Here is a 25,387-nt window from a genome sequence, read left to right on the forward strand (position 1 = left end):
GTAACGACCAATCAGGACAGGGGCAGGGCTGCAGCGGAGAGCTCTCAGCATGCCTGTGCCAGGGGTCCAAAGGGCACAGAGAGGAAGGGAGAGCAGATAGGCAGTTAGGGGGATCAGGCCGGCAGGGGCGAGCAGTTAGAGCCATCAGGCCAGCAGGGGAGCAGTTAGGGGCATCAGGCAGGCAGGCAGGTGAGTGGTTAGGAACCAGTTGTTCCGGATTGCAAGAGGGATCCCAGATTGGAGAGGGTGCAGGCCAGGCTGAGGGACACCACCCCCCTGCACGAATTTCGTGCACTGGGCCTCTAATATTTTTGTAATGTAAAGACCATACTTATAAAAATAATGTAAATTATTCAAATGCATGCTTAATAAATAGAAATGTAGTATTTTATCAACAGCCAAAATAGAGTAAAACATTTAAAACAGAGATATATTTTATTCTTCTACCATAACTTTTATTTAAGGTTACTGGAATCTATATAAATTATTTCTACATGTCTTTAAATATATGCACACACACACACACACACACACACACACACACACATAATATATATACATATATATATTGAATTCATAGAAAGTAGAATGGTGGTTCCCAGGGGTGGGGAGGTAAAGGAAATGAGATATGAGATGTTGGCCAAAGGGTACTAAGTTGCAGTTATGTAGGGTGAATAAGTCTAAAGCAGCATGAGGACTATAGTTACTGTTACTGTATTTTATCATGGAAATTTGCTAAGATAGTAGATCTCAGGTGCTCTCACCTCCCTGCCACCCCACACATGGATCACATAGTTGGTTATTAGCTAAATGATAATTGGATGGAACACAGTGATCATTTTGCTATGTATATTTATATCAAAACACCATGTTGTACACCTTTAATATATAATTTTTATTTTAAAATATAAAAATAAGAGGCTATTGGATTTCTTCAGTGACAAATATACTAATTTTTCCCATTTCCCAGCTTTAAAAAGTGAGAGTATGCCATTATTTTACTCACTTATCTGATTGAAAATTCCTAATACAGCCCTAGCCAGTGTGGCTCAGTTGCACCAAAGGATCACTGGTTCAATTCTCAGGGCACATGCCTGAGTTTTCAGGCTCGATCACCAGAGTGGGGAGTACAGGAGGCAGCTGATTAATGCTTCTCTCTCTTTAACTCCCTCTCCAGGCCTCTTTCTCTAAAATCAATAAAAACGTATTTTTAAAGAAGAAAAAAAAATTCCTAATACAGATTATAAAACCTTGAAGACTGAAATTATATATTTTATAGAGCTTAATAAAGTGCTCTCTGTATACAGTAAAAAAAAACTTGGGAAAATTAGCAGAAGGTTCAGGAACTAGTCAAGATGTGTGTGATCTTGGGCAATTCACTTATTCTCTGCCTCAGTTTCCTCATGAGTGAATTTTAGATTGTTTCACTGGATTGCAGTACTGAGTGGTTGTATGTTTTCAGATATGTTACACATGAAGGCACGCTGAGAAGAAAAAATTGTTTGCTAATCATAAACATTTTATTGCTTAATAGTAGTATTAGGTTCTACAGTAGTTTCTGTGGAGAATGAGTTTGCTGCATTTGAAACTGGAAAACTGGGGAGACCAAATATATAATATCCAGGAAAACGGTGATAAGGATTTGTTTGCTGTGAATCTCATGCAGCCTTAGGATCTCTGCCAGAAATCTGGTCAGAAATTGAGAAAGACAAAAGCACTCTTTCTCAAAGCGAGGCCACATGTGTCTGACCTGGAGCCATCACGGGACTTAGGAAAAGTCACTGCCACACAGGATTTTCTGCTGTTCTTTTCTTGTTCCACTGAGGTTTTTGAGGGACTGCAAGTTCATGTCTCTGTCCAGATGGGTTATTCTGTACCTTCCCTGTGGATGAGTACATCCAAGGAGGTGGGGACACTGGCTGTCACTGTTCCTAGCGGTTTTCAGACCCCAATCTGGGATCAAGTATAATCCCAGACATACAAGATGCCATACTTTTCTTATCTGTGTCTATTTGAAAGCCAATAACACAAATGAGTATTTTAGAAAAGCAGGCGCTGCAGAGGGGATGGCGAATTACACCTTCATTAGTATAACCTCGGACTTCGCACGCGTTAGCTATCTCTATTTGAGATAAGAGGTTCTCAGTGGCTTCTGCGGCATGCTCCTTTGTAACAGGACCTCAAATTTACATAGCATCTAAATAATTAAAAACAGCAGATCACATACAAACCGAGAATCTAGGGCACTTTATTTTTTAAAATAGCAATATTAAGATAAGTGTATTTTTAAATGCAGTGTAAAGAGTCCATACAGAGCTCATCTGTGTCCTATCAAACGCTGTGTGGCTCCCAGGGGGAAGCCCTTGTCTTGCTGTGTCACCATCTGTTGAGAGAAAAGCATTTACACATATCCCACAGGCCACTGGGGGTTTTTTTGTTTTGTTTTGTTTTCCTTAAAGAATGGGCTTCCTAAATCTGGACAACATGCCATGTTTTAGACTCAAGTTCTTCTTCAGCCATTTTTTTTCTTCTAAATTACTAAAAGGCTCTAATAACAAACTGCATCTAATAACAAATGCAGTTCATCCAGGAGGGTGAATGGGGGGGTCCTACTTGTTACTTTCTTTCCACAACTCAGACAACTGAAGATTAAAGTAACTTAATTTTACATCACTTGCTTCCAGGATAAGATTGGCATTCAAATATGCCTTATCCAATCTATCCAGAGTGCAGCCACTTCTACTCCTGCTGCCGCTACGGCTCAGGCCCACACTCTGTGCTGCCTCACCTGGCTTCTGGCAATGAGCTTCCACAAGGCCTCTGGCCATGGAGACCCAACAGACAGCGCGTGCCTGCCGAAACGGAAGCTGGAGCAAGCCACTGCCTCACTTAGAATCATCCCGTGGCTCACAAGGTTGGTGTCCTTCTTGGAAACTGACTCATTCTATTCATGACAGAGTCCGTGTGGCACTGTGGAAAGTAGTTCAGAGTGAACGCAGTGCTCACAAACCTCTGTGACCCCACTTCCCACTGGTACTTCTCCCCTGCATCTTCGGGAATTTGAACACTCTTCCCCATGTAAGTTTAATTAAGAGACTTTATTTTCTAGAACAGGTTTAGGTTCAAAGCAAAATTTAGCATTTCAAAGAGAATTTCCATATACCCCCTCCCCACCTGCACAGGCAAAGCCTCCCCCACCTGAATGGGGTAGATGTTACAATCAATGAAACCTACACTGACACCTCATAATTGCCCAAGTCCAAAGTTTACAATAGGTTCACCCTTGGTGTTACATATTATATGAGTCTTGACAAATGTATGCTAACATGGACACATCAGTGTAGGGTCATACAGAGCAGTTTCACTGTCCTAAGCACCCTCTGTGCTCCACCTATTTGTCCCTCCTTCCCCTGCTAACTCCTGGTAACCACGAATCTTATTACTATCTCATAGTTTTGCCTTTTCCAGAATTTCATATAGTTGGAATTATACACTATGTAGCCTTTAAGATGGTCTTCTTTTATTTAATAATATGTATTTAAGTTTTCTCTATATTTTTTCATGGCTTGATAGCGCATTTTCTTTTTTTTAATTGATTTTTACAGAGAGAAAGGGAGAAGGATAGAGAGTTAGAAACATCGATGAGAGAGAAACATCGATCAGCTGCCTCCCGCACACCTCTACTGGGGATGTGTCTGCAACCAAGGTACATGCCCTTGACCAGAATCGAACATGGAACCCTTCAGTTCGCAGGCCGATACTCTATCCACTGAGCCAAACTGGTTAGAGCCTCATTTCTTTTTAGCACTGAATAATATTCCATTGTCTGGATGTAACACAGTTTATTTATACATTTGCCTACTGAAGGACATCTTGGTTGCTTTCAGTCCTTCTATTTATTTCCTCCATAGTGCTCATCATGAGCTAACATACTCTTTACTTGACTTGTTTATTTTTGTCTGTAGCTTCCACACCATCCCCCAACTCTCATATAACCTTGTTGAGGACAGCGGTTTCTATTTTGTTCTCTGCTATAACCCAGCATGCAGAACAGTGCTAATATATAGTAGATGGTCAAGAAATATATGTTCAGTGGAAGAAAATACAGAGATATTTTCCAAAAGGTACAAAAGTTACTAAATGTATCTCCAGTCATATGCCACCACATAATGTATGAAGTACATTTTACCTATACCAAGATCACGGCTAATGTCCATCAATAATCAATATAAAGTGCTTAGCCCAGATCCTGGAACACAGTCAGGATTCTTCAGCTATTTTCTTTCTACAAAAATGTGAGCTCTTGGGCACAGAAACTTATTCTGGGAACTGAGAACAATGCCTGACACACAGTAGGTGCTCCAACAATATTAATTGGATGGATAATTATGTTGTTCATCTCATTTTATTGGTCTTCTTATTTGATCATTTGTTTTAACTGTCAGGTACTTTTAGTGAATCAAAAAGATGTTTAATATTATTTTTGAAGTAATGACTTAAACACGAGCGTAATTTATCATGTTGTTTGGTCCAAGCTCAATTTAATTTACTGCCATAAACTGAAAAAATATTATTTCATCTCCTGTGTGGCATTACTAGTATGTCAGTTAAACCAATGTGAAGAGGGAACCAAGATGGCAGTGTAGGTACACTCAATACTCTAATCTTCCCACAACCACATCAAAATTACAACTAAAATGCAGAACAACCATCATTCAGAACCACTTGCAATCTGGCTGAACGGAAGTTCTACAACTAGAGAAGTAAAGAAGAAAGCACACTGAGACTGGTAGGAGGGGAAGAGGCCCAGAACAAGCTGGTCTGACAACCACATGTGGTGTTTTTTAAAATGGCAGAGATATCTTGGCTTCAGAGGTACCCTGTGAGGAGCAAGGGGTCCCAACCCCACACCAGACCCTTCAGCCCAGGCTTCAAGTCCTAGGAAGAGAAATCCCCATAACTTCTGGCTGTAACAACTAGCAGGGATTATGGTTGAGTGACATGGAGGCTGCAGGAGTCCCCGACTGTTCCTCTTAAAGGGCTAGTGCACTGACTTACCTGGACTCACTCCCTCTGAGTTCCAGCACTGGGGCAGCAGCTTGAAAGGATCCAGGAACATACGGGGAGGAACTAAATTGTCTGGCATCAGGGAAAAAACTCAGGGCAGCTTTCTTCCAGACAAAAGTGCTGGGACTTCCCTCAATAGAGCTGACTGACTGGTGCCATATCTGAGTCTCCATTAACCTGCCCCACACTATTCACCCCACCCTGATGATTCCCTGATATTACACCCCACCTAATTTGCAGACCCACCCAAGTTGTTTTCAGTGTCCTTTCCCATATGAATGGTCTGTTCTGGCTCAGGTTTTGGACTTTCCTAAAATCTCTCAAACAAGCAGCAGCAGGACTCAGTGTGCCCATAACTCTCAATAAGTGGCCGTAGGCCTGGTACTAGCAGCAGCTTGACAAGATTCACAACTTGGCCTCTTCTGGGCACCTATAAGCCCAACACAGTATCAGCCATCAGCAGATCACTCTGTAGCTTCTAACAGGTTGCCTCAGGCAGAGCTGAGGCAGTGGCTGACTTTGTACCTCCTGCAAGGCCCTAGAGTCAGTGCACTCAGTGGACAGTTTCAGACCATGCCAGTTTACAAGGCTACCATATCCACAAATAACACGCTCAAGGGGAAAAGTGAATACCAAAGCCCCACTGAGGCAAGTCCTGCTCCATAGGGGTGTCTCCTGCACAGCACCTCTTTTGCTGAAGTCAGAGTTGGTCCTCACAGCCAATTGACCTGGGGGTTGATTCCTCCCAGTGACACCAACAGTAATTAAGACTCAACTTCAAGGGGACAGTGCACACAGCTTAAACAGGGGCGCACCTAGAGTGCCCATCTCAGGTGAGTGGGGAGGCTGAGGCACGGGACCCTACAGGACACCTACTACACAAGGCCACTCTAGCAATTCCAGGAGACATAGAAGCTCTACCTAATACACAGAAACAAACACAGGGAAGTAGCCAAAGTGCAAAGACAAAGAAACATGTAACAAATGAAAGAACAGAAGAAATCTCCAGGAAAAGAACTAAATGAAATGGAAGCAAGCAAACTACTACCATATTTTCCGGCGTATAAGACGACTGGGCGTATAAGATTTTCCTGGGTTAAAAAGTCATCTTATATGCCGGAAAATACGGTAAATATCTATGCAGCTTTAAGCACAAGTCACTTCACCTCTAAAATGGAAATACCATATTTTCTGGCATATAAGATGACTTTTTAACCCAGGAATATCTTATACGCCCAGTCATCTTATACGCTGGAAAATATGATATATAGAGTTCAAAACAATGGTTATAAGGATGCTCAAGGAACTTAATGGGAGCTTCAAAAAACTTAGTGAGAATTTCAAGGAAATTTGTGAGAAAATCGAAGACATGAAAAAGGACCAGTTAGAAATTAAAGATACACTAACTAAAACAAAGAATAATTTACAGGGATTCAACAATAGAGTAGAGGACACTGAGAATCAAATTAGTGGTTTTGAATATGAGGAAGCAAGAAAACACCCATTCAGAAGAGCAAAATGAAAAAAGAATCCAAAAATATGAAGATAGTGTAAGGAGCCTCTGGGACAACTTCAAGGATACCAACATTCACATCATGGGGTGCCATTAGAAAGAGAGTAGGAGCAAGAAATTGAAAATCTATTTGAAAAAATAATGACAGAAAACTTCGCCTACCTGGTGAAAGAAATAGACTTACAAGTTCAGGAAGCACAGAGTCCCAAACAAGAGAAATCCAAAGAGGCCCACACCAATGCACAGCATAATTAAAATGCCAAAGGTTAAAGACAAAGAGAGAATCTTAAAAGCAGCAAGAGAAAAGCAGTTAGTTACCTACAAGGGAACACCAATATGATTGTCAGCTGATTTCTCAACGGAAACTTTGCAGGCCAGAAGGGAGTAGCAAGAAATATTCAAAGTGATGAAAAGCAAGGACCTACATCCAAGATTATTCTACCCAGCAAAGCTATCATTTAGAATTGATGGTCAGATAAAGAGCTTCACAGATTAAAAAAAAAGTAAAGGAGTTCATCACCACCAAATGAGTATTACATGAAATGTTAAAGGGTCTTCTTTAAGAAGAAGAAGGGGAAAAAGACTAAAAATATGAATAATAAAATGGCAATAAATACATATCCTATATAATAAAAGGGTAATATGCAAACGGTGGAATGACCAGTTACTATGACCGGCACTGACCTCCAGGGGGCAGACACTCAAAGCAGGAGCTGCCCCCTGGTGGTCAATGTGCTCCCACAGCGGGAGCACCACTCAACGAGAAGCCAGGCTCACAGCTGGCGAGCGCAACGGCGGTGGCGGGAGCCTCTCCACTCTGTGGCAGCACTAAGGATATCCTACTGATGACTTAGGCCCGCTCCCGAGGGCTTCTGGACTGTGAGAGGGTTCAGGCTGGGCTGAGGGACCCCCCCCCCTCCACTTTGAGTGCACAAATTTTGTGCACCAGGCCTCTAGTCTATCAATAATTGAAAATAAAAATAAACAAAGAATCTAATGAAAAAAATAAACTGATGAATAAAATAGAACCAGAGGCATGGAAACATGGAACAAACTGACAAATCTCATAGGGAAAGGGAAGAAGGAATAGGGAAAAGATTAACCAAAGATCTTATATGCATACTAGTAGCCCTGCACACAAATTTGTGCACCAGTAGCTCGCCAGTAGCTCACTGCCACCCTCCTGTAGCTCCCCCGCCCCCCAACCCCCTATTCCCCCTCATAGCTTGCTGCCCTGCCCCCTCCTGTAGCTCTCTGCCACCTGCTTGTAGCTCACTGCCCCACCCTCCTGCTGATCCGTGATCCGGTCATTACCTGGTCGGTCATTACACTTCACAGCGTAACGACCATTTGCATATTACATCTTTATTATATAGGATATGCATTACCCATGGGCACAGACAAATAGGGTGGTGAAGGCCTGTGGTGGGGCAGGATCTGGGTGGAGGAGGGCAATGTGGTTGGAGGGGTGGGGGACATCTGTAATACTCTCAACGATAAATATATTTTTTAAAAAGTAATGTGAAGAGAAAAATATTTTTTAAAAGACAAAAAAATATTTATGTGCAAATGTTTTATGAATGTATCACTTGCTAAAGGGTGAAAAGAAACACATTAGCAAATTCTTCATTGGCTGTGGAATTTGAATCATCAAGGACTATTCAATTCATAAAATTAAGATAAAACTAACTAAAAGAGTCCTTTTCTAGAAATAGCAGATGTGGGAAATCTCAGTAAAGACATAAACTAGGATGACAAAGAATTCTTTAGGGGATATATCCTCTTGCCCTGATCCCCACACACACAAAAAAAACAAGTTAAAACAAGAGAGTTTCAATCTTGTCAAGGAGATATGGAAGAATGTATTTCATTAAGGGGAAAAATATAACATTTTTATGGATGAGTAAAATACGTGGTGAGTGAGGTGATTCTTATTAACTTACCCATCATTGTTAATATCTGATACTGCAACTGTATATCCAAAATAAGATGCCATCTGCAAAGGACAAAACATTAAGATGACATATTTTGTGTTCAAAGTCATTTTTACAGTCATGTCTCAATTTTCCCTGAAATATTAATCTCATTGCATCACATTTTTGCATTTAAATTCATAGACTCTTGAATATGGACAGAGTCTTGGAGTCATTTAACCTAACCCCTGACCCAATGCATAATTTCCCCCTCTATTCCCCTGACATCCACTTGGACACCCTTGGAAGATGTTCAACAACCAGCCCATTCAATTTGTGGACTCAGTTACTAGAATATTCTTTACTAAAATTGGCCATCCTGTAACTTCTAGTCCATAAGTTCTACAGCTTTGAACCTCACAGAATAAATATAATTCCACTGCCATATGAAATCTCATATGGAAATATTTTTAGCTGGAATACCATCCTGGCCCCTTGTTCTTAGAAATACTACATGTGATACCAAAGAGAAGTTGATAACCCAAGAGCACACTGACACTCCTCTTAAGTAGGATTTACACTCTCTGTTTTGGCCCCTTCATATCATTGAAGAATAAAAAGGGATTTAATTTGGGGGAAACTGCATTTCAGTATCAATTCATATCGAGTTTATTGTCAAGTAAGGTTCCTACGTCTTTTATGAATGTAACCAGTGTGCCCCAATCTCCACATGTTCTAGCTCTTAAGTGTTTGTTTTTCAACCTATGCTTTCAAAATTTATAACCTTTTCAGGTTTGGCCCATTGTTTCAGCTTTCCAGGATATTTTTTGTTTCCATATTCTGCCATCCAGTGCTTTAGCCGAATTAGCCTCCCATCAGCATTCAGCCCACTAAAGTGTGCCCCACAGAAGGCGAAGATGTTGGTCTGTGTTGTTCACCCTTCTGTCCCCACTGCCTGACCAGGATTTATCTAACTCAAGGTAGGTGCCAGGTGGAAGATACTCTTCGCAAAGAGAATGAATTCAGGAGTGAACAAGTGTCACAGCAATTCAATTCTCCCACCTCTTTTCTCTTTTCCAAACATTTACAGTAACATTCTTATTCCTGGTATGGCATTGTGTAGCCTTCGCCCAGAGGAATTTCATCACTTAGGTTCTCGGGTTCAAGATTGCAGAACTAGGTGGTATTAAGGATGATAAGTTATAGAAAGGCCAAATTTAATAATGTTAATTGAGCTTTTAATGTAAAACAAATATAAAATGTAAAACAAATCTGGGCAAAGGAGAAGACTTTCCAGATTTTCACTAAACCATTATCACTATTTGGGAATAGTTGTTTAAATTCATAAATCCAGCCAACTTCACTATCATCTCAGCCTTATTTCTCCATATTTACCACAGGAGTATCACGAGAGCCATTGTTAAATGCTTTGTTGAAAATTGCAGAGTAATGGATAGACTACAGACACAATTTTGGGGGGGAGATGACAAAGATGCTCTGTGTTCATTGAAAAAAACTCAGGATCACTGACTGGCCAATACAGTGGGACGTATGAGAAGCCTCAGTCTTCTCAGATGGAATATGGGAACCCAGAACTCACCACCAGGCACACTGCCTCCAGGGCCGCAGTATAACAGGATTGCTCTCAAATCCCAGCAGTTAGTGGCATTTTGGCTTTTAAGGGTCATAATCTGTTTTTATATAACTTATCACTGTCTGAAATTATAATGGGCATTTATTTGTTTGTTAATTAATTGTCATCCTTCTCAACTGCCAAACTGATACTGCTGCATGAGAACTAGATTCTTGTCTGTCAGATGCATGGTTATATTAACAGTGCCTAGAACAGCTTCCAGAACATAGTAGGTGCTCAGAAAATATTTTATAAAAGAATAAATTAATATAAATATTATTATATGCTATTAGGACCAAGTAACATTATTTGATATTAAAATGTCTTTACCTGCTCACCAGTGAAATTCTGAATAAAGGTCATATCTGTAGAGTTAATAATTGAAACCTGAAAGCATAGAAATTAGATAGGTTACATCATTTGATACAGAATTAGAGAAAAAAATTAATTATAACTTAAATCATTTTTTGAAAAGAGTGATAAATGGTTAGCTATATGTAAAATTAAAATGTAAGCTCATAAGAGTGATCTTTTAAAAATCCTATTGAACTTTTGTTTATGGTTAAGTCTGGGGATTCTTTCAGACAAAATACATGCTTATTACTCTGAAGTGGAGAAATAAAATTTGAATTCAAGCATGCTGAGAAAAATCAATCTCATGGTCAGTTAACTGATCTAACCAGGATTTTTGTGTAGATTCATTTTTTTGTATAGCTTCATTTTGTATAGATTCATGTTATTATGAGAAAAGATATTATTCATGAAGCAAAATTATTCCTTTTAATTCTATTTAGCTAACCCCAAATCTGGAAATATTAAAAGTATACTAGACTTCTAAAAATTAAACACTATTTAAAATATTTTTATTTAAAATTTTTTTCCTTTTATAAGGTCTGTTTATTTCCTTTTCCTATTTTGGGAGAAACTAGTTATAATGGATTTGAATAGTATCTCTCCAAAATTCATGCTGCTATTTGGAAGTAGGGTCTTTGTAGATTCAATAAGTTAAGGATCTTTTTTTTTTTTGCCTGTCATAATTCAGTTTAATTTATTGGGGTGACACTGGTTAACAAAATTATACAGGTTTCAGGTGCACAATTCTATGACACATCATCTGTACACTACTGTGTGTTTACCACCCCAAGTCAAGTCTTCGTCCATCACCATTTATTCACCTTATACCCTCCTCCACATCTCCTTACTCCCCCTGGCAGTCACACACTGTTATCTCTCTTTTTGGCTCAATCCCTCTACTACCCACTCAGCCTCCTCCCGCCCCCAACAGCTGTCAGCCAACTCTCTTTATCTATGAGTCTGTCTCTATTTTGCTTGTTAGTTCATTTTGTTCATTAGATTCCACATATGACTGAAATCATATGATACTTAGCTTTCTTTGACTGGCTTATTTCATTTAGCATAAATTTCATTTAGCATAATCTTAGGATAAGATTTCCTTTCTTTTTTACAGCCAAGTAGTATTCCAGCGTGTAAATGTACCACAGCTTTTTTATTTACTCATCTACTGATAGACACTTGGGTTGTTTCCAAATCTTGCTATTGTAAATAATGCTGCAATGAACATGAATATATTCTTTCAAATCAGTGTTTCGGGTTTCTTCGGATAAAGTCCCAGAAGTGGAATCTCTGGGTCATAAGGCAGTTCCATTTTTAATTTTTGGAGGTAACTTCATACTGTTTTCCATAGTGGTTGCACCAGTCTGCATTCCCACCAACAGTCACCAGGGTTTCCTTTTTTCCACACCCTCCCCAACACTTGTTGTTTGTTGATTTATTAATAATAGCCATTTTGACATGTGTGGGGTGATATCTCATTCTGGTTTTAATTTGCATTTCTCTGATGATTAGTGACATTGAAGATCTTTCCATATGTCTATTGGCCATCTGTATGTCCTCTTTGGAGAAGTGTCTATTCAGGTCCTTTGCCCATTTTTAAACATAGGTAGTAAAATCTCGGACATTTCTCATAGCAATATTTTTTCTGATATATGTCCTCAGGCAAGGACATAAAACAAAAAATTAACAAACGGGACTGTGCATTAAACTGAAAAGTTTTTGCACAGCAAAGTAAACCACGAACAAAATGGATAATCCTCTGAATGGGAGAACATATTCACTAATGAAACATCTGATAAGGGGTTAATATCCAAAATTTATGAAGAACTTATAAAACTCAACACCAAAAAAACAAACAATCTAATATAAGTTAAGGATCTTGAGATAAAATTATCCTGGATTTAGGGTAGGCCTTATATCTAATGCCTGCAGTCCTTATAGGAAAAGGACTAGACAGGCACAGATACAGATGGAAGAAAGCTGTGAGATAACAATTGATTTTACTATTTCCACCACAGGAGACATATTAAAATGTTGGTCATATCAACAGTGGGGTCCTCTGATATTATTCCTAGATTATGCACAAGGATCGGGCTGCCTTCATAGGTGAGTGACCTGTGCCCATCCTTGCGTTATTGCCCAACCGTCACTGTCCTGAAACTCTTAACACTTTTGAACAAGGGGCCCTGCATTTTCTTGCACTGGGTCCCACCATTTATGTGGCTGGTCCTGCACACAGATCAGGGGGAAAAAATTAGCCTCCCTTTTAATAAGCAAACAAATACAACTTAGTAGGGACTTGCTGTATAAGGGGCATTTTAAAGGAGTTAAAAGTTGTATGAAACAAAACATGTCTGTGCATACATAAGAAAATATCCTGTAATGAATGAATCCTTAGTACTCACATATCCAAAATTCTGTGCTCCTCTTGGAACTCCAGCAACCAATTCTGGTGATAAAAACGGTCATTTAGAAGGTAAGTTACCTATACCTACTTTACAGCCACACAACAAATCAGTTAAAGATAGTTTTTAAATGAGTACATTATGTTGAGAGCTGAAAGTTTGAAGTCATAGTCTTGCATGCATTGGATTTTGTTTCTGCTGCAGACAATAGAAAACAGAAGTCCAAAGCTATACTTTGAGATTTAGCCGTCTCTGTCACCAGTCTCCATGTTTCTGCCTCCAGACCATAAGCCTGGCTTCTCTCAGGTCTGCGTGTGATTTCTGGGTTAAACCTCTTACCCTGATTTCTCTAGCTTTCACAGCAGTGACAACTTGGTACTAGTGTAAAAAGTTAACAGTTCCTGTCACACTAAAATGTTAAAATAATTTTGGTTTTCGAACATGATATGAGTCTGTCCCTTGGAGCTGTTTGTTGGCAGAAGAATTAGAGAGCAACCTGGCAGCTAAGAAAGAAAGGTTCAATGATAGAGGTACAGGAAACAACTCTGGCCGGAAGCCGGCAGGCATGCCAAGGCACACAGATCTGGCTGTCGATGCAGAAAGAAATGGTTTGGGTTCTTTGCACTGTCGTATACCTGGGATGAGTCATTGAAACTTTTTTTGTTCACTCCCCTGCAATAGGTGGGAGTTGGAATCTCTGATTATCAAAGATCTTTGCAGCTCTCATTTCTATAAATCCAACTATTATTTGACTAATTGGGGTTAAAAATTTAGTTTAAAGAAGAAGGCCCTGGAAGACAGTTCCTTTCCATCAAATTTCCCTTCCCCCATTCCTGCTCCTAAAGGTAGAGCTCAAATTCCAGCATAAACTCTATCTGGTGTGCTGAACATTAGCAAAGGTGGGGGGGGGTGGGGGGAGGTCATGCTGTTAGCCTTAATAGAGGAGATTAATTTGGGGCTAGATGTTGGACTTTTCAGTAGTATATTAACTCATTTAATCAATAAATATTTATAGGCACACATAGTATACACAGTGAACAAAACACAAAATCCCCTGCTCTCATGGAGCTAATAACCTAGTTGGAAGAGGCCATCAATTTAAAAAAATAGAGCTAATTAAGTGGTGTGTTAGAAGCAGAAGAGTATAGCGGAGAAAACTAAACAGTGCAATGGTACGGGAAGTGCAGTGTTGGGATGAGGAAGGACTTGTGATGTATTAGGTTAGTCAGGGAATGACTTAAAAGGTGACACTTGAGCAAAGACTGAAGAAAGTGGGGAAGTAAATATGGAAATCTGGCAGCACTATGTTCTAATCAGAGGGAAGAAGTGCAAAGGTCCTGAGGTGCAGGTGTGTCTGGAGTATTCAGAGGAAAGCAAGGAGGCCATGGTGGCTGGAGTAGAAGGAGAGAAGGGTAAAGGGGTAGGAGATGAAATCAAAGCAATTAGTGGTTTCAGGATTAGGGTTTTTTAGGTCATTGTGAAGATTTGGATTTTACCCTGAATTAGAACATCATTGTAAGCAAAGTTACACAATCTGATTTCTGTTTCTACAGGGCCATTTTGGCTTCTGAGTTCAGGGTAGACTCCAGGAGGGCAAAGGTGAATGCAGGGAGGCCATCTAGGAAGCTATTGCTAATACTCTAGTTGGAAGAGGCCATCAATTTAAAAAATAGAGGGTTTTTTTTTTTTTATTATGTCAGTGGATCAGAGTAGATGCTGAGAAGGAGATGAGAAGTGGTCAAATTCTGGTCTTAATTTGAGAGTTTAATTAACAGGATTTGGTCGAGAATAAGGGGTATGAGAGAAAGAACACAGTTCAAGGCTGACTTCAAGGTATCTGGTTTGAGCAACTGGGAGGTTGGCATTGCCACTTACTGAAATGGAGATGATGGAGGGGAGAGCACGTCAGCGGGGAAGGTCAGGAGTTCCGTTCTGAGCACATTAAGTTTAGGATAGCTACTTAGATAGAGATGTTGAGTGTTGGACACGAACTTGGAATTCAGTGTACACTGGAGAATTGACACTGGATGAGATTACTAGAGAGAATTCAATGAGTAAAAGAGTTGCAGTATTTAAACCTAGGTCATGTAGATGAGGTGGGGAAATTAGAGAGCAATCAGGAGGAGATGGAGAAGGAGCTACCACTGTCTGAGAAGCCAAGGATAGAAATGAGGAGGGAGAGATTAACTCTGTCAAACGCTCCTGACAGTCGCCAAGAGCATGGCTTTTGTCTAAGTCATTTAATCATCTATATTTTTAATCATAACATGGGATTACTGGGCTAATACTTAATTGCTTAACTAGAATGCAAAAAGATTGACATTCATTTGTATGCAATTCTTCAAGACTTAAAAATCTATGCCAACGTGTATTTTTTTGTTGTTTTTCTACAAAATTTCACATGCATTCTGGGATTCCATTTATATACATTTTGTGCAAGAAAGAAAATTACATTTGTAAAAGGTATTTTGGGGTCATTTTTACCTTTCTCCCATGTTTTGTAAATAACTTACAGTCCTCAATGTCTCTCACCTTGCTGAGCATCTCCTGTAAATTCCCCAGCAGCAACTGAATATCCTGTTTTAAAGAAAACAAAAACAAAAACAAATAATTACATGTTCAAAGCTTTATAAATAAATGAGCTATATATCTAGAAAAATGAAAGAGCTACCATAGTACTGCTTTGTACAGAAATCTCAACAAATATTGTAGCATAAAAGATTAAAGTTCTATAAAGGGAAAAATTAATCACACCAATATGAACACTTTTGTACTAAATCCTGGAAGCATAATATTTCTGACTGTGGCCACAGTCTGAGATCACTTTTTAAAGCAGGAATGCTTCATAACCCACCTTAAAGTATAAATGGCGACCAGAGCATTTTAGTCACTGATTCATCGTGATCAGACATGTCACTCAGAAAGGTATCGCATGTGCTCAGGTTTTGCTACTTCTGATCACCACCAAGGCCTATTTTCTAATTTATTTAATGATGGTTTTCCACAAATTTCACTTAGCTCTAAAGTGAGGTAAGATCACAAAACATAACTATTTTTTAAATGCATTGATCAATCAAAATGCCTATTAGAATACCACAGGTGGGAAACGATAGTGGTGAAATGGCATTGTGTGGTTTGCACATGATGAATTTTCAAACATTCTAGCAACTGGAAAGTCTCTTGCTGCTGTAGAAACTGGAAAGGCCACTATCATGTTGCCTGCATTGTAGTCCTGGGCAGCCCCACCAATACACAGTCTCTATTACTGGAAAATATTTTATGTGCCAGAGGCTATCACGGAGCCTATAAAATAGCTGTCAAATCATGTAGGTTATACCTCATGGTTGAATCAAAAGAAAGGAAAGTTAAGAGTCCATCTAAGCTAATAAGAAAAGAAAACATTTATAAGATGCCAACATAATATCAGATAACTGAGGAATAAACTATGTCCACACATTTTAATATGTTTGTCTTTTGAGGGAACCAAAGTGAGTTATCTCACCGAGGTAACTATCATCGTTGGAAGTTGGAGCCACTTGTGTCTGTTTTTCTCGAGCCAGCTTTCTTAGAATATCCTTGAACGAGTAATTTTCAATGATGTCTGCAATACTGGCTGTGATCACCTGACCTGCGTTCAAACAAATTATTACATTAACTACATGTCTGAACCTCTGAACAACACACACTCCTTTAAAAGTGATCATGAAATTGCTTGCATTTTCAATGATGAATTTTCTTCCTGCCACCAGAACTGCAAGTTGAAGTTGGTTACAGCTGGGAGAGCTTTCCATTCTAATGGAAGAACCCAGGATGAACTATAGATTTTATCTGTCTCCCTTCACCATACATAGCCCCCTACCTTCAAATGACAAGTATATCTAAGAGAGAAGACATCTGTAGGCAAAATTTATGTGATTAAATTTTTATTCTAGGACGTTCTACCTAGAACAAACATGATCTAGCTTTGATACCATCTAGCCAAGTTATAACTTCTTACTCGTGGGGAAACTGAGACCTAAAGAGCTTAAGTGCATTCTCTAAGGTCACATGATGGTTTTGCTATTAGGTATATGGCATTACAACGAAGGTCGCCTTTGGCATTCTTTCTAATTAGACTTTTTGTGTTCTCACATAATACAGATGGTTTAAATCTAAATCAATTGGTTAAAAATTGTGAAACATAGCTTTGTTAAAGGGAAAAATTACAAAATCTTTGAGCCATTTACTTTTTATGCTAAAATGTACACATGGAGCATAATATTATGAAAGTGGAAAACAGCTAGGTATAGTGAGATCCAGAATTTTAGCAAAAAGAGGAATCCATGGCCACCAACATTGATATGATCAGAACTTTGGTTAATATCTCCTATATAAAGCCACTATCAGAAGTCTTAAAATAGGCTTGTATTGGGATGAACAGAAGTCAAAAAGATGGCCAGCAATTTCCCACTACAATTTCCATGCCTTCTGATATCTATTATGGACATCTAAGGAAAAAAGTGTGATCTCATGCTCTTTGGGAGGAAAATAGAGGAATGCTTTCAAGAAACTAACATTTAATATTAATTTTAAAGCCAAATTATTCTTTGGGAACTCACACATAATTCCCACAGTCTTGCTTAAAGTCCAAAAAGAATAAAACTGTCAAACTAGGCCATAAATATATCCAAATGACTGTGCCTGAAATGACTGTTCTTATATTAAGACAATGGTATTTACACATGGATTTCTGAACAATGTCTGTTGAATTTGCCAATTTTCTTTAGGTTAAAGCTAAATACCCACTTCTGCCTTTTCTTGTTTCCTCTAGCTGCTTCTATAAACATTACAGTCTTAAGACTGAATAAAATTTTAAATGATCTGTCTCAGAGAAATGCTTCTATACACCCTTGATATGGCTAATTTTTGGCAAATCATCTGTATCAGTCATTTTCCAATTTAAGGAAAGAAAAAAAATTAAATTAATAAAGTGAATTACAAGGCAATCTTTTTAAATACAATTTTTAATTACAATTTTAATTTTATATCCACCCACTGCATAAATTATATTGTTTTTCATTTGCAAAATAATTTTTAAAGGCTGAAATGTTAATTATTTGATGTTCATAGTTGTATATGTGTGAATTAAGCTTAACAGTAACTTCATATAAACTTTTATCATAAATTCATCTCTCCTGTATCTTTCCTATTGCTTTTTAAACAAGATCAGGTCTCTTGCAATTAAAAAAAAAAACACCCTCAGTCAATTATTCATCTTTCTCAGATTTTACTCTATCTTTATATTAAACTTTATTGCCAAAATTCAGTGTATATTTTCTATAATCTCTCATTAGGCATCCTGTCCACAGCCATGGCTTCAGTTATCGCATTATGTAAGTTTGTTGTTGTGGTTTTCAGCCACATGGCGTTGGCTAAATAGGTTGGTGTGGACCAAATGTCTTCATGGACCAGACATTTTGGACCAGACCAAATATCCTGCAAGACCATTTTCACACAGTCCCTCCTCTCTTCATCTAGTTACTTCCTACTCAGGGTTCAGATCTCCGTTCAGGATTGTCTGCTTCCAAATTAGTTAACCTGTGAATCAGAGGGCCTTAGCCAGGTAGCTCAGTTGGTTAGAGCATTGCCCCGATATGCCAAGGTTGTAGATTCGGTTCCCAGTTGGAACACTTATTAAGAATCAACCAGGCTTGACCGGTGTAACCCCAAGAGGTCGCTGGTTCGTTTCCTGGTCAGTGCATGGTCAGGGCACATGCACAAGGCCGGCTTGACACCCCCCCCCCCCAATAGGGTCTCTCTCTCTCTCTCTCTCTCTCTCTCTCTCTCTCATCAATCAATAAATTTAAAAACCTTAACAATCAAAGTAACTCATCCCCTCTGTGCAGATGCTATCCTGCACCTGAACTCAGGTTTTCCTACTAAGCAGAACGCAGGTTGTAGTCCAGCTCCCTGTCAGCCAGTGTTCAGAGGACATAGCACACCTACATACAGCCACCTTGGAGGAGCCTCCTATATTCTCATGCCACCATCTTGACACACCCTTCCTTCATAGTGAGTATCAGGTCTGGGGTTTCTTAATACCTGCATGAATATTCCTTTAATGCCTTTGTCTTTCCCCAGGTCGTAGCCTCTGTGAGGGCAAGAACAATGTCTGATTTTACTCATTGTTTTGTCCCAAAGCCTGGCATAGCCTCAATAAATACTTAGTGAATAAATGAATTAAGTTGCAACAGTATAACGAAGTACAAACTGAAATATTTCACTGAGTTGAGCAACTATGAACATAAATATGAAATTAGCATAATAAAAAGTCAACGTTTGATGTTCCTCAGCTTCATCCGCTTGTTAGTAACAACAAACAGGCACATCTTCTCTGCTGACAGGACATACCTTGCCAGTAAAAACTCCCAGGTCCTCCCACTATAAGGTCTCCATTCTACAAAACAGAAACAGCAATAATTGGAAAAGAAAAACAGATTTTTTTAAGGGTGATAAATCACTGTTAATAAGCTTTGTTCTAATAATTTCTTGGACATAAAAAAAAAAAACAATTTTTAAAAGAGGCCTTTATATCTGAGTCATACCGGTCATTTTATTTTCCATTTTTGCTTTCAATTATTTAGTGTGCTCTATTATATACTTTTAATTTGAGTTAACTAAATGAGTTGAATTCTCTCCCTTGAGAATATATAATTTCAGTTATTTGGCACTGCCTCGGGTAAGCAAATTATCTACATATTTATGTACAATTAGCAGACATGGCCTTTTGAGCCTTGGCAATAAAATGAAAATTCAGTTTCTATTTATCTCAAGGCCACAGTAATGCCTAATTTTTCCATACACTTGCAAACCCACCTTTCAAAAGAGAGAGCAAAAACCCCAAACTAGCAAATGCAAATTTTCTCTCTTATTTACAACCCCACCTTCTATCCTCTGCACCCTTAACTTACAGTGGGAAAGAAAAAAAGACAGAGATGTTGATGAAATTTATACTGTTTTTAAAACCATGGAATATTTGCCTCCTATATTCTCACTAGGCAACTCTGTTTTTAATTTGGTGAGAGGATATGTGAATTTTAACACATGTTAAACCAGTCAATTACAGTGAAAAAAATAGAACAATTTATAGATTCTTGTTAACTTTTCAGAAGCACATTTCTCTATTGAGTTTTTGAGATTTCTTTTTCATTTAAAAATGATAACCTCAAGGGGTAGGAAGAAAGATTGTTATTTTTCACCATATGTACTTTTGTACAATTTTAATAGGTTGTCATGTGCATAGATTACTTTAATAGAAATTAAAAGTAAACAATAAAAATTAAAGTTGTGAAAAGAAGCTAGATACAGTTTCTTTTGGTGGTGATGATTACTGGGGGAGTTGAAGTGGGAGTGAGAGGCAGAGGTAAAATAAAAATCAAACAGATAAGATAAATACTAGAAGCTACAAGACCAAAGGAATTCACCTTATAAAAATCCAGACTAAATCCTGCTTGGCAGTAACCCTGGCCTTCAGGATCAGCATTACCTAGAATAATAAAAATATGTTTTAATAATCAATTCAGGATATTCTGTTGCTTTCTCTATAGACTTCTAAATGCAAAATTGTCCATATGTGGTTTATATTTATTTCTAAATTCATTCCAAATAATTTATTAAACATATTTCAATCTGTTTTCCTGTCCCAAATACCATTGTGATTCTAGACTAATATCCACAGGAATAATGTCCCTTGGAGTTATTATATTGGGTTTTAGAACTCATGTTTGTTTGAAGAAATAAAATCTCCATCTCTCAACTACTTTCCAAGTGGCAGTAATGTGTTTCTCGGTTGGCCACATGTTCCTAGTGAAGCCGGACATGTTATTCCTAAAGGCAATGTCTTATTGAGAAAGGGAGAGCTGAATGTGGTCACCTGGGTAGGTGCTTTCTGCTGGGGTCACCAATCGGATTTCAATTTTGATCATCTCTAACAGAAAATCAACTTTGAAATATTCTATTGTCATTAGTAAAGTCAATTTGGAAATTGTGTTTCTGGTTACAATGAATCTCACATGAACACTGCAATGCTAGTGTTCACAAAGAGAAAACTCTAGTAATGGCTTATTTTGTACTCTATCCAATATAATTTACTAACTGAATGTCCAATAGGATCTTATAGAGTGGCCAACACGTGGATTCCCTAGATATTGTTATAAAAAGACTCTAGGACATTTGGATCAGGAATTTACTACTTGTCACTTATACTTTAAAAGAGTTCCCTACAACGTCTAAAGTGCTGAAATTAAAATCAAAATGTAGTTCAGTCGGGATGATCTTAATCATTATATGGTTGGATAGGAATATGTAAATAATATTACTTCTCTCTTATCAAGGACTAGGGGCCCGGTGCACGAAATTCGTGCACGGGGGGTGTGTGTCCCTCAGCCCAGCCTGCACCCTCACCAATATGGGACCACTTGAGGGATGTCCAACTGCCTGTTTAAGCCAGATCCAGGTAGTATCGGGCCTAAACAGGCAGTCAGACATCCCTCTCACAATCCAGGACTGCTGGCTCCCAACTGCTTGCCTGCCTGCCTTCCTGATTGCCCCTAACTGCTTCTGCCTGCCAGCCTAATCACCCCCTAACCACTCCCCTGCCAGCCTGATTGATGCCTAATTGCTCCTCTGCCAGCCTGATTGCCCTTAACTGCCCTCCCCTGCAGGCTTGGGTCCCCCCCAACTGCCCCTCCTTGCAGGCCCAATCGCCCTCAACTTCCCTCCTCTGCTGGCCTGGTCACCCCTAACTGCCCTCCCCTGCAGGCTTGATCGCCCCCAACTGCCCTCCCCTGCTGGCCTGATCGCCCACAACTGCCCTTCCTTGCAGGCCTGGTCCCTCCCAACTGCCCTCCCCTGCTGGCCATCTTGTGGTGGCCATCTTGTGTCCACATGGGGGGCAGCCATCTTGTGTGTGGGAGTGACAGTCAATTTGCATATTACTCTTTTATTAGATAGGATATGCCTGAGTGGAAACTAAAATAAGCAGGCAGGAAAGGAAATGGACACCATTACAGGAAAAATGTATAGGCTGGGCATGTGCATCTTCCAGAAGCTTTTAAAAATGGATCTGGTCTTTCCAGCTCTTCCTAGAATGTTTTCGGTTTTGTTTTGGGTTTCCTTTGTCATTACTTAGCTAATTTTAGCATTGTCATCATCCATTCTTTCCAGATGCTGCTTTTATATTTTAAAATAGTTTTCTACCTCATACACTGTAGACTTTTTATAAGATCTGTTTTTAATTCAAATGTCAATTAATGCTTTGTGTATTTTTAAGCTAAGGTCTTTTTTCAGCTTTATTAAGGTATACTCAATATACAAAAAAATTATACATTTTGATGTATACAGCTTGGTGAGTTTGGACATATGCATACATCCATGATACCACCAGCACAGTCAAGGAAATAACATATTCATCACCTTCTAAAGAATTGTGTCCCTTGCTTTTTGTTGTTATTTTTTTTGTGTGTGATAAAAACAGTTGACATGAGTTTACCCTCTTAACAAATTTTTACATTTTCTTTTTAAAATATTTTTTTTATTTTTCAATTACAGTTGACATGCAATATTATATTAGTTTCAGGTGTACACCCCAGTGGTTAAACATTGTATAACTTGCTATGTGATCATCCCAATAAATCTCATACCTGTCTGACACCGTACATAGTTCTTAGAATATTGACTATATTCCCTATGCTGTACTTTACATCCCCATGAATATTTGGCAACAACAAATTAGTACTTCTTAATTCCTTCATCTTTTTTACCCATCCTTCCCAAATCCTTCCTATCTGGCAACCATAAAAATATTTTCTGTATCTATGATCTGTTTCTGTACTGCTTGTTCCTTTATTTTATTTTTTTTTAGGTTCAATTGTTGATAGACATGTATTTATTGCCATTTTATTGTTCATATTTTTATTCTTTTTTCTTCTTCTTCTTCAACATTTCATGTAATACTGTTTTGGTGGTTATGAACTCCTTTAGCTTTTTCTTATCTAGGAAGCTCTTTATATGTCCTTCAATCCTAGATGATAGCTTTGCTAGGTAGAGTAATCTTGGTTGTAGGTCCTTGTTTTTCATGACTTTGAATATTTCTTGCCAATTCCTTCTGGCCTGGAAAGTTTCTGTTGAGAAATCAGCTGACCTTCTTATGAGAGCTTCCTTGTAGGTAACTAACTGCTTTTCTCTTGCTGCTTTTAAGATTCTCTCTTTGTCTTTAACCTTTTGCATCTTAATCATGATGTGTGTTTTTGTGGACCTCTTTGGGTTCTTCTTGTTTGGGACTCTCTGTACATCCTGTACTTATATGTCTATTTCTTTCATGAAGTTAGGGAAGCTTTCTGTCATTTCACTTCAAATAGGTTTTTAATTCCTTGCTCTTTCTCTTTTCCTTCTGGTACCCCCCTGAAGTGAATGTTTGTACATGTGAAGTTGTCCCAGAGGCTCTATATGCTATCCTCATTTTTTAAATTCTTTTTTCTTTTTGCTGGTTTGATTGGGTTTTTTTTTTTTGCTTCTTTATATTCCAAATCACTTATTTGATTCTCAGCTTCATCTACTCTACTGCTGATTCTCTATAAATTATTCTTTATTTCAGTTAGTGTATCCTTCATTTCTCACTAGTTCTTTTCTATGGTTTCCATGCCCATTTATATGCTGTTTAAGTTTTTACTAAATATATCTACTCTTCCCCTAATTTCACTGAGCATTCTTGTAACCAGTGAATTCTGCATCTAGTAGATTGCTTGTCTCCATTTTGTTTAGTTCTTCTTCTGAATTATTGTTCTATTATTTTATTTGGGCCATGTTTCTTTGTCTTCTCATTTTGCCAGCCTCCCTGTGTAGTTATGTATTAGGAAGAGCTGCTACATCTTTTGGGCTTGGTAGAGTGGCCTAACATAAGAGGTGTACTGTAGGATCCAGTGGCACAGCCTCACCATTCACCCAAGCTGGGCACTCAGGTATGTCCCTCCCCTCCTCTATGTGGGCTATGATTGCTGATGGTATGTCAATGGGAGGGATTTACCACCAGGCCAGTCAGCTGCAAGAACTGACTGTGATCAACACAGAGGATCAGCTGTGCAGGGGCCCACCCCACAGGCAAGACTCACTTCAGCAGGGCTCTGGGCCCACTGAGTCTATCTCTTGAATCTGTTACTTGTGGAGGTGGTTGGGTGCTGTTTCAACATGGTCTGAAGCTGTCCACAGGGTGTTCTGGCTCTAGGGCCTCCAGGGAGGTACAGGCCATGATCACCCACTGCCTCTGTTCTTCCCAAGGCCACCCTGCATGAACTACAAAGCCACCTGCAGATGGCTGCTACTTGTACTGGCCTTTGAGGTGCCTAAAAGGGGCCAAGCTGTGAACCAAGTCTTCCCCTAGTGCCAGGCTTGGAACCACTAAGTGAGAGGTATGGAGCATGCTAGAGCCAGATGCTGCTTGTTTGAGAGATTTTAGAAAAGTCTAAAGCAGCGGTTGCCAACTTTTTGGACTTCATGGACCACCAGTGGTCCGTGGACCACCAATTGGTGACCACTGGTCTAAAGCATGAGCCAAGAAAGGCTATTCATATGGAAAAGCCACTGGAAACAGCCTTGGGTGGGCCCACAAATTCTTGGAAGTGGGGGGGAGGGGGTCTCAGGGAATCATAGGTGGGGGCAGTGATGGCCTAGTTGATGGAGACTCAGATATGGTGCCCATCTGCTGGCTCTATGGAGGAAGGGTTCAGAAAAGGAAAAATGGCCTCTCTCAGCTCTTCTGTCTAAGAGAAAGCTGCCCCTCCAGTTCCTCCCCATATTACCCTGGTGCCTTTCAAGCTGCTGTCCCAGCACTGGAGCTCAGAGGAAATGAGTCTGTGTGCAGGGCCATTAAGAGGAACTGCCTGGGGCTCTAGCAGCCCTCCGTCTAGCCACAATTCCTGCTGATTTTCACAGCTAGAAGTTATAGGAACTTCTCTTCCTGGCACTGGAACCCTGGCCTGGGAAGAAGGGCTGGGACCAGCTCACATCTCTGCCCTTCCTACTCAGCTAGATTTCAGGCAGTTCTGAATGATGGTTGTTCTGTAGTTTCGTTTTAATTTTGATGTTGTTTTGGGAGAATGTGGGTACTGCATTTACCTACTCTGTCATCTTGACCCTACCATCTTAACAATGTTTTTTTAGGATTTTGTACTGATTTTTAGAGAGAGGAGGGAGAGGGAGAGAGATAAACATCAATGTGAGAGTGACACATTGATCAGCTATCTCCCACATGCCCTCCACTAGGGTTCAAGCCCACAACTCGAATATGTGCCCCGATTAGGAATCAAACTGGCAATTTTTTGGGACATGGGACAATGCCCAACCAACTAAGCCACAACAGCCAGAGCTCTTAACAAATTTTTAAGTGCATGTCACCTTACATTGTATTTTAACAAAATTTGTTCTTTTTTCTTTTTAAAAAAAAAAATTTTTTTTTTTTACTGATTTC

The 25,387-nt window shown here is 39.2% G+C and overlaps 1 protein-coding gene across 1 annotated transcript in view; it reads right to left on the bottom strand.

Moving 5' to 3' along the window:
- The window catches only part of ITGA8 (integrin subunit alpha 8), a 209,382-nt gene that overhangs the window by 136,802 nt on the left and 47,193 nt on the right, over positions 1 to 25,387 (bottom strand). The window contains exons 5-11 of the mRNA XM_079769464.1: positions 20,349 to 20,410; positions 19,276 to 19,321; positions 16,388 to 16,513; positions 15,418 to 15,462; positions 12,886 to 12,929; positions 10,457 to 10,513; positions 8,524 to 8,576 (exon numbers count right to left, since the gene is read on the bottom strand). Of these exons, the coding sequence (XP_079625590.1) occupies positions 8,524 to 8,576; positions 10,457 to 10,513; positions 12,886 to 12,929; positions 15,418 to 15,462; positions 16,388 to 16,513; positions 19,276 to 19,321; positions 20,349 to 20,410 (433 nt within the window). The remainder of the gene's footprint in view (positions 1 to 8,523; positions 8,577 to 10,456; positions 10,514 to 12,885; positions 12,930 to 15,417; positions 15,463 to 16,387; positions 16,514 to 19,275; positions 19,322 to 20,348; positions 20,411 to 25,387) is intronic.

The sequence above is a fragment of the Cnephaeus nilssonii genome, assembly GCF_951640355.1.
Source record: "Cnephaeus nilssonii genome assembly, chromosome: 4".
Classification (NCBI taxonomy): domain Eukaryota; kingdom Metazoa; phylum Chordata; class Mammalia; order Chiroptera; family Vespertilionidae; genus Cnephaeus; species Cnephaeus nilssonii.